The 10000-nt window shown below is 33.7% G+C and overlaps 2 protein-coding genes across 4 annotated transcripts in view; one reads left to right on the forward strand and one right to left on the reverse strand.

The window, feature by feature from the left end:
* The window catches only part of LOC125042988 (apoptosis-inducing factor 3-like), a 10484-nt gene extending 5306 nt beyond the window's left edge, over positions 1 to 5178 (forward strand). For both annotated transcript variants that reach the window (XM_047638873.1, XM_047638874.1), the window contains exons 9-11: positions 1 to 112; positions 632 to 848; positions 2893 to 5178. The exon at positions 1 to 112 is cut by the window's left edge and continues 20 nt beyond it. In XM_047638873.1, coding sequence (XP_047494829.1) covers positions 1 to 112; positions 632 to 848; positions 2893 to 3101 — 538 coding nt within the window. In that variant the 3' untranslated portion in view covers positions 3102 to 5178. The remainder of the gene's footprint in view (positions 113 to 631; positions 849 to 2892) is intronic.
* Positions 5179 to 5920: 742 nt separating this feature from the next.
* The window catches only part of LOC125042987 (exosome RNA helicase MTR4-like), a 15298-nt gene continuing 11218 nt past the window's right edge, over positions 5921 to 10000 (reverse strand). For both annotated transcript variants that reach the window (XM_047638872.1, XM_047638871.1), the window contains exons 14-16: positions 9028 to 9179; positions 7108 to 7222; positions 5921 to 6630 (exon numbers count right to left, since the gene is read on the reverse strand). In XM_047638872.1, the coding sequence (XP_047494828.1) occupies positions 6476 to 6630; positions 7108 to 7222; positions 9028 to 9179 (422 nt within the window). In that variant the 3' untranslated portion in view covers positions 5921 to 6475. The remainder of the gene's footprint in view (positions 6631 to 7107; positions 7223 to 9027; positions 9180 to 10000) is intronic.

A 10000-nucleotide genomic window follows, 5' to 3' on the forward strand; every position in this document is an offset into this window, starting at 1 on the left:
AACTATACCAGCTGATGTGGTAGTGACGGGAGTAGGAGTTGTGCCGGAGACCCAGTTCCTGTCAACTTCTAGTGTCAGGCTTGATGAACGAGGATATGTTCCAGTAAATGAGGTAGGCATATTGTAATGAAATTAGTTTTAGCTGTTAATTGCTATTTACTAAATAGAGGAACTCTAAAGAAAGGAGGAGATATAAAAAAAATATATAATTTGATATAGTAACCAAGTGAAGAGGTTCATGTGAACAATAAAGAAGGCAATATATGATGGTTGCATTTGATGAAATATGCATTAACAAACTTATGTAAGTAATCAAAAACTTTTTGGGGGTCTTTCTTATAGTATACTCTTGCCCTTCATATTAGAAGCAAAAGTTAGACTTACACATTCATTAAGTTGTAATTGATTCCTCCCAATATATATATATATATATGTGTATATATATATATATATATATATATATATATATATATATATATATATATATACACACATACATATACATATACACACACACACACTTTTTTATTATGATTTTTTCCTTTTTTATAGAGAGAGAGAGAGAGGGGAAATAAAAAACTGAAATGTAAATACAAGCTTTGATACCACTATATCAATTATTTTTTCCCAGCACTTGGAGACAAACATTGCTGATGTGTACTGTGGGGGTGACATAGCCTCCTTCCCACTCTTCCTTCATGATGGGGAGAAAGTGGCCATAGGTCACTGGCAGGTTGCTCATGGCCATGGTAGCACAGCTGCCCTCAACATGCTGGGGAAAGCTACACCAGTCAAATCTGTGCCATTCTTCTGGACTGTCCTTTATGGAAAGAGTCTTCGGTATACAGGTAAGTTACCAAGAATATAGCAATGGTGGTCATCAGGGTGATTTTGATTTTGGAAAATGAAAGGTTTGTTTACATTGTGATGTAATAACTGGAGTTGAAGTTTACTCTGTTTAGTGTATATGAACGTATTTCAGAAAATGTACTTGGTTATTAGATGGGATTCTAAAATTTTCACTTACCATACCTCAAAGTATAAAACAAGAAATTGTGCAAGAATCAGAATTGAGGGGATTGTATAAATCTTTCATTTCTAACAGATACTAAGTTGCTCTTGTTTCTGTACTAGATAATGGATGAAATAAGAACAAAATGGAAACATGAGAGTTGTTTACCAACTAAAACTACTGAAAATGCCAAATGCATGGTCTACAGTATTAATAATTTCTGTTGTAACTATTTTGTTCTGGCTGATTCTCAATGAGCCACAGTTCTGTACTGAGAGCAATATGCATGAACTTTGTATGGAGGGTATATGTACATTATTCTTTTGCTATATGTTCAGTATTTTGTTTAGAGTTATTTATATGGATTATGGAAAATTGGAATAGAAAATCATCATAGCACATATATTGTAATTGGAAGATATATAGTATTAAGTTCTGTCAAAAATGCATTATTACCTTGAGAACTATGGAACTCCCCAGGTTGAAGTAAGGCAGGGAAATCTTTCTTAAGAGTAAAAGGTTAGCCTATCATTTGCATTTTGGAAAGCAGGATTGCTCTCCACTAACATACAAATGTGTAGCCATTTAGGATATATTTGCTGCAATCATCAGTATTATAAACTCCTGCTTTGCGTATCTTTCTGGTGGATTTCCAAACATGTTTAGGAGCTTGCATGCTTAGAACTTAGAAAGATAAGATAGGCATGAAACTACAAAGGTTTTTACTGATTGGCTTATTATTTTCTGTGCCTTTATATCCCCTTTTTACTAGATTATGTAGCTTGTGCGATTTTGAGGCAAGTTGAGAGGAGGAAAAAGTTTGGGTTGAAAGAATGAAAATTGAGTTAATATTGAATTTTAATTTTAATTCCATATACAGAAAATAGATATTTTCTCTCATTTTGAAAGTTGATAATGCATATCCTGTATGTTCATGAAAATTAAGAATTTTAATTTTGTAGTTGAAAATTTGAGATTATGGAAGGATGTGAATTATTTGTAATGAATGGGGATATATGTATCTGTTTAACCCCCAAGTCCTGTTATGCTGCAGTTATGCCAAACCCTTTCCTTTACCTGCTCTCATGTCATCCCCATAGCCCCACTCCTTTTAGGCCTTCCTGTGTGTGAGCATAGTGAGTGTAAAATAGTAATTCTTTTACTGTATGACATGTTTTATTCAGCCATAAATGCCCCATATCTTTTTTGCCCTCCCATTCCCCCTCTACACACCATGCTTTTACATATCACAGACTTCTAGGTATATCAGTCTTTTTACTATTTATATGTCTAGATATTTATAGATACAAATAAATGCACAATTTATTGTTTTGTATAAAAGAAATATAATTCTGTGTTTTATTTAAATATTCACTGTAATTTATTCCTTTATTCATTCTGACACCAGGGGTAATTGTGATAACTTTTTCAACTCTTTCAATTTGAGACCTTTAAATTCCTATGACCAAAATTTGCTATAGTGAAACTTCTAAGGCTTGGGGCACAGGTATTGTTGGTGTTCCCTGACAATGTGATCTGAAAAATAAAACTATGAAATATTCTTTGTGAAAATACTTTGTGTACTAATAGAAAAAGCAGTTTATAGATTGCAGTTTAAATACAGATGCTGAAGTAAATTGCTGCATGTAGTAATTTGTGTGATTTACTTGATATTAATATCTGTGTATTACATTCATTGTTGTGATTAATAAGTTCATAAAACTTGAAAAGCTTCTGCTAGCCTGAATGAATATGAGTAGTTATATCCTTATAAAACTTTTAGTACTTGCATAACCTGTAAGACAAATTTAACTTTTTCAAGCTTTCCACATCAGTGTTAGAATATATGACTTATAACCTATACTCTCTTTTCCTTTTAGGCCATGGGATGTATGATGACATCTTGATAGGAGGAGACATAGATAACTTGGCTTTCATTGCCTATTACTGCAAAGGAGATCGTGTGGTAGCTCTGGCCAGCCTTGGTAAGGATCCTGCAGCTGCCAAATATGCTGAGATGTTAAACAGTGGGAAGTTTCTCACTAGGGAGAAAGTTATTGAAGATGGAGAGGTGGCATGCAAGCTGTGATGTGATGAAAAGAAGCTCAAGAAAACAAGAAAATAGATGTTTGAATGTCCACGCTTGTTCCATGTATCCTTTTGTGAGATAAGATGTAAATGTGGTGGCAAAATGCTATTGGCATTGTTTGTTTCTTTGATGTAGTGGGTAACGATTGCTATTTGTTACACATTACAGTTTATTAATGTGTACTTAAACAGTGAAGATATTCATTAGATATAAGTAGAACCAAAGATGTGCACTTAATGTAGTCATGAAACCAGTGATATAAGGACAGTATTTTTATTTACGAATATATTGTAAATTGCATTTTTTATTTTACCTTTTTTTTTTTTTTTTTAACACAGTCTCTTCACAATCTGTTGGTAGTATACATTTCTGCAATGATGTGATAATCTCTGTAGTAACTGATATAAAATCATTATGCATCACTAATTCTCGTATGTCCAATCTTCATTTTTTTCTGATTACTCGTATCATTGAAAGTTTCAGTAGACATAAATTATATGCGTTTTCACTATGTTGGTTTTCTGTTCATGTTTCTCTTCCATTTGTTACAAATTTGTTTATGTAAATTAACCAAAGAATCTGTGAAAAGAAGGGAGCTTGTTGAAACCATTGCACTGTTAATTTTTCAGTAATTTCAAAGTTCTTGTTACGCTACTTGGAAAGGATATTCTTTATTACTTTTTGTGGTAGTGGGATTTGTCTTTTACTTTTCATAACTTTTCAGTACATTTGTTTTCTTTTTAGTTACTTTTTAGGTCTAAATATTTTCTTTGATATATATAAGAAATGTCCGTAAAATAAGCTTTGACTCCAAGATTATCATAGAATTTATCAAAGACTTAATTTGAATGTAACCATAACAGATATTTATATATGATGATAATCTAATTAAAATTGAAATGAAATATTTATTGCAATGAATCTCAATTATGTAATGACTTTGAGGCATGTAGTGCCATTTGTATTTTTCAAAGAGAAAATGTTTGGTAACACGGAAGAAATTGCTCAATTAATGATTGACAGAGAATAAAAAGTGCATGTCAGTTTTCCTTATCATTACTGATGTGAACTTAACTCTAGCAAACGTAAAACACATTATTTTTATCCGCTGCTTGCCAGGACAATTAAAGACAGCCGTTATGAGTGTGGAACAATTCAAGACTATGAAAGAGATTTTCGTTGAGTTTGCATTCCATTCCAAGATCCTGTATGCAGTATGCCTTTATTCTTACTTTTGAGTGTGATGCCTTTTTTTTTCTTTTTTTTTCCCTGAAGAATGCTTGTTTTGGAAGTACTATGTTAGATTGTAGACATGATTTTCTTTAGACGAGTTAAGGATATTATTATTATTGTTATGATTACTATTATTATGATGATTATGATTATTATATATATTATTATAAACATATTATTATATTTTATTTTATTAACTTTTTTTTATATATATATATTTTATTTATATATTGTTTTTCTTTCTATTTATTTATTTATTTTTTGTAAAGGTTTGTGCTCTTAAAGTAACTCTTAATTGTAACTGAAACAAATAGCCTATCATTGTGCCTTTGATGTTGATTTGAATTGTTATGAAATTTATATGCTTTTGGGGGGAATAGGGAAGAGTACATCAGCAATTGTATACTGGTAAAAGAGTTGATGTAGATGGTAGTAAGGAATAGTAGCTAAATGTATTTGTTTCTGAATAGTTTATTTTGTACTAAAATCATTGTGTACCTGTGTATGTTCTCCCTGATACTCAGCAATTACTGTTTTGCATTCATACCAACTGCAGAAGGTAATTTGATTGTGGGAAAGGATAGATAGAAGAATGTTGACAAGAATTCTCATTTGGTGACTCAGGTTTCATATATTATATTCTAAAAGAAAGTGGTTATAATTTTTGATGGTAGAACTATAGAACTTTTGTTTTAAAGGTAAATCGAGTGAAGATTGTTTATATTCATAACTATAGTTTGTTACATTTGTATGCAATTATTTTCTTACACATTCCAAACTGAAATTAAAGGGTATATTTAATGTTAGCTTTGAATGTTGAATAGATTAAAATCACCTTGACCAATATTTGTTTTTCTTCTCCTTTGGAAAGTTTGTTGTTATGAGTGGACATGATCTGTGGGCACAATGGCACACAACTGTAAAGGTGATGTTACAGGCAAGAAAACTGGGAAACTACTTGTCTACCATTTAGTTTGCTTGCCTGTTATGTCATCTCTTCTCATGCCTCCCTTGTGACAGCTAATCATACCCAATCATATGGACAGACCTTTACTGTCTGTATAATGTATCCACATGGTCTTTAGATACAGAAAAATAAGAGCTAAAATAAATGGCAACACCTTATTCTCTGCCAATAGTACCATAATAATGCCATAAATACATCACTAAATTTGGCTAATGGTAAACTGTGTACTCTGTCTACCACACATGCTTCACACAAAAGTGGTTTGCCTTCACAGGAAGCCAGCTGCTAAATAAAAAAAAAAACGATCAAAACTTCTCAAGTTACAAATCCTGTTCTTCATATCATGGTGTGTGGGGATGCAGCTTGGTAAATAGGGTGTAACTGTTTATAGTAATTTTGCTTTACAATGATTTTGTTAGACTTATGGCTCACATGGATTTGTCCGATGTGCTAATTACTGGAATAAATGAAAACAAGTTTGTTGAAAAAAAAAAAATCTTATTTCCATTTTATCAACACTAACTAATCATCTCCCTTACTTTGCACATTTATCATAAGAGAATATTCACAGGCTATTCTTTTCTGGAATCAAGGTCTTTGGTGGAAATACAAACAAATATGACTTTAGGACAGTATATAATTTTCTCAGCTCAGCCTTTAATGCAATATATTATAAACAAACATAAACAATCAAATTTGTCACAAATATATTAGTGTAAATTTATTACTGGATTACAGACCATATATCATTCAAACCTTACTGCATAGAAGAATTGTCCTTACTTCTTGCAAACATTTAAAAGACAATAAAATAAATATAATATATTTTTCTTGTGCCAGATGTATTACAAAAAAATAATACAATAAGAAGTATGTACTAAGCTTATTTATCCAAATGCTTATTAGCCTAAACAAGTCCTCTCATTCACTACTGCGCCAAAGGCTGTATTTGTCCGATTTTTTTTCTGATTTTTTTAGAGCGAGAGAGAGAAAGACGGATTGAAGAATACAAAAATGATCATTCTCTTCAGCTCTACATGTCATAAAAAATGTACATTTCCACACACTAAAGGTTTTATTACTCACATTTAAAATAGTTTACTTAAATCTGTTGTGCACAAGCACTTCCCTAACAATGTAACCTTGATAACATTAACATTGCAAATATTTGAAGTTACAAGTAAAGACTTGCAGCAAACACAATGTCTCTCTTCAAAAGTTTTACTCCCTCAGAGAATTTATTTTCAAGGTCAATTCCAATGGCTTTAGAGGCCTGGATCATCTGTCTGAGCAGCTCCTCAAGACGACGCATGGCTCGAATTATGCTTCCTGTAAAGATGAAAGAATCGTATAGAATGCTGAAAAAAATAACAAATGCACAGGAGGAGGTATTGGAAGGGATAAGAGGGGGGGGGGGGGGAAGTGGGAGGAGGAGAAAGAGGGGATAGAAAAGAAGGGAGAAGAGAGAAGAGAAGAAAGATGTAGTGCGAGATGAAGAGAAGAGAACAAAGAGGAAGTGGGAAGAGATGAGAAAATAGGATAGCTGAGAAAATGACAAGATATTCTTCCTACAGAAAATAGGAATTGCATAGAAAGTGGTGATGAGTAAAAGAAATGGGAAGGAGGTGGGGAAAGGCAGAAGGAGAAGGGGGTGGAAGGAACAGGAGGGAGGAGAAAAGAGAGGAAATATGAGGAGGAGTAATAAGATTTACAAAAATTTAAAAGAAAAGGAATACAAAATATTAAAACAGGCAAAATATTTTCATTTTTAGTAAGCAAAATGGAGTAAAATTCAATAAATCTTACCTTCAAAGATTTCTGTCTTTTTGCACAGTTCCATGAATGATGCACCATTGCACCAGTCATATACAATGTCCATCAAAAATGGTCTGAACTGCTCTACATAATTTTCCTCATCAATCTGTAAATACAAAAGAATAATCAAAATACACCCCAAAAGAAAGAATAAATACTATAAAGGCAATGGCAATGATAATGCTAATTCATAGATTCCAAATTAAGCACTTTACAAAAAGACAAAGAAACTGGAAACAAGTGATATTTATGATGCTAACATACATGTGCCCTGACAAAGACATTCCTGGAACTATACTGTAGGTTGAGACAATTGCAAATGATAAGTAAGTACATATTTGTTCCCTTTTTCTCACAATATCTAATGTGTTTGCAGAAAACATGATGCTGGGACCTTGATTGATAGTTATTATGTGTAAGGAATAAGAGGAACTTCACAGTATCAATTACACACATGAATCACTGGTGGCCACTGTCAATAAAAAATGAATACTCATATATTGTTTCTCGTTTATCCTTACTGACTAGTTTCAAAAAGCAAAACATGTTCTTTAATCCCCCTGGATCTGGGTGATGTGACCATCATGTCTTGAAAAAATTTGGCTGAGAGATGGGTGATAGGAATTTGCCATCAAGAGAATTTGAGCTCCAGGCCAGGGTAATGGGAATGACTCGCCATGAGTGCACAAACCTCTTGGAGGGTGATTACTCAGTGGGCATTTAGGAAGGGGCTCTTGCATTATTTTCATCAGTAAACAAGTGTGGAATGTACTATCTATGACTGGAAGAACACTGGCTTCCTATCCATGACTGAAAGAACACTGGCTTCAGGGAGGACACTATTTCCATGCTCAGGATCCTAATCCTGCCTGCAATGACTGGCAGCACAGGGTGTATTGCAGAAAATTTTATATTACAAATATATTGATACAAGAAAAACAGTCTATTATCATCTTGACACAACATATCAAATGACAAAAATAGACCTTGAAAATGGCAAAAAAAGGCAAGTAACACTTATGCTGAAACAGAGATAATACCACAGCAAAGGGGAAGAAATGTGTCTTAACATATGAGTGTTTGTGTGGGCCAGGCCTATCAGCTACACACCCTGGAAAGTTGCTACTCAAGTAAGCCTAATGCCTATATTTTGAGCCACGTGCAGGCAGCAAGGCACCTGGATCAAAATCTGGATTATCAAAGTCTACATCAAACAGAAACCACATAATGCTGAGACAAGATTTTATGGTACTACTGCAAGAAGCAATAACCCCTCAAGTAAAACCAATGTCCTGGGATTTAATAAATTCCCATTGGGATAATTTTCACTGAATCTAGAGCTAGCTGAGTGTCTGGGGAAGAAGGGGCTGGATAGGTATCACTGGGAATTTTTCACTGGGCCAATAGCAGTTCTGGGATGGTGTTAATCTCTTAAATGACCAGGGGTGACGGAAGTGGTTGACCTTATTTATTCTCTACACCCTCAAGAAAAAAGACAAAGTAGGAACAAATCATCCAATTTCTTCACTAATGACTATTTATTTTTAATTGCACAATACATGCTTATCCTATACTTTACTCATTTAAGATAAATTTATGAAATTGTAAGCATGAGTGTGCATTGCAAAGAGAAATTAACACATTTTTGGAACAAATATTAGCTGTATGCTTTTCTACCTCAAAGCTAATGTACTATATTAGAAGAAAATATTAAATACTGTCTAGTTTTGTTTGTTTTGCATCAGAGAGGTGGTAAGAAACATACCAATTCAAAAGAAATATGAATTCCACGACATTATCTAAAGACACATATGGTAAATAAGCCAGTATCTACAGTACCTGAAACAAAATACAATAAAAGCTATCATGTGAAAGTTATTAATAAAAGAAAAAAAAAAAAAAAGTTCTCACCTCTAATTTACATTCGTGGCTGACTCTGGCAATGCGACGAGCAATGTCTTGCATCTGTCTTAGTGGTCCTGACAATTCTTCACCCAACTTCGGAAGCTGTGAACTCTTCTCATCACACACAAATGTACTTAGTAATGCACAGGTCTGAGCAGCTGTTAGAAAAACACAGAAAATTTTTTTTTTAATCAGACTATGTTCCTCAAAAAAATAAAAGAATTGAAAATTAAATAAAAATGTATCACTAACTTTGTGTGGAGTACATGTAGTAGTTAATGATATCAACAATAAGGACTTAATCAGATAATTTTTTGTCCGCTAGGAATTCCATAATCCCTTTCTAAGAATAGCAATCTTTTACAACACAATGAGCTGCATAAACCTGTTAGACTTCTCCTATTTAGTCACTATTAACCCCTTGGATCTGGGTGACATGACCATCAAGTCATGAAAAATCTGGGTTAAGGGGCGGGTGATGTGAACGGGAAAATCTGGCTGTAGGCAGAGTGATGTGAACCTGCCATTGTGAGCATTGCAGCTGAAGGCCAGGGGTGTTGGAAAAGACTTGCCACGAGTACACAAACCTATTGGGAGGTTTATTTTACTCATTTGGCGATTTTGCATTATTCCCATCGATGTATGAGTGTGGAATGAAAATGCCTGTGAGCGGTGCCTAGAAGAACAAGATGCTTGGAGTTCGTGCAGAGAAAAAAAAAATTAACGTCTGGATAATGGAAATTAAATAGCAAATATGGCCAAAAAGCTAAAAACACTTATGCATAAATAACTTTGCAAATAGGAGGCATAGAGTCTTGCCACCATGCACACATGATTGTGTGCACCCAGCCTTCGAGCAGCCACCTGGCAGAGTGTCCGCTCACATAAGCCTTACGCATAGATTTTTGGTGATGTGATTGCCACGACGCAACCGGATCAATGGGTTAATAATCATAATACTAATAGTAGATTTAACTTT

This window comes from Penaeus chinensis, chromosome 33, assembly GCF_019202785.1.
Source record: "Penaeus chinensis breed Huanghai No. 1 chromosome 33, ASM1920278v2, whole genome shotgun sequence".
Classification (NCBI taxonomy): Eukaryota; Metazoa; Arthropoda; class Malacostraca; order Decapoda; family Penaeidae; genus Penaeus; species Penaeus chinensis.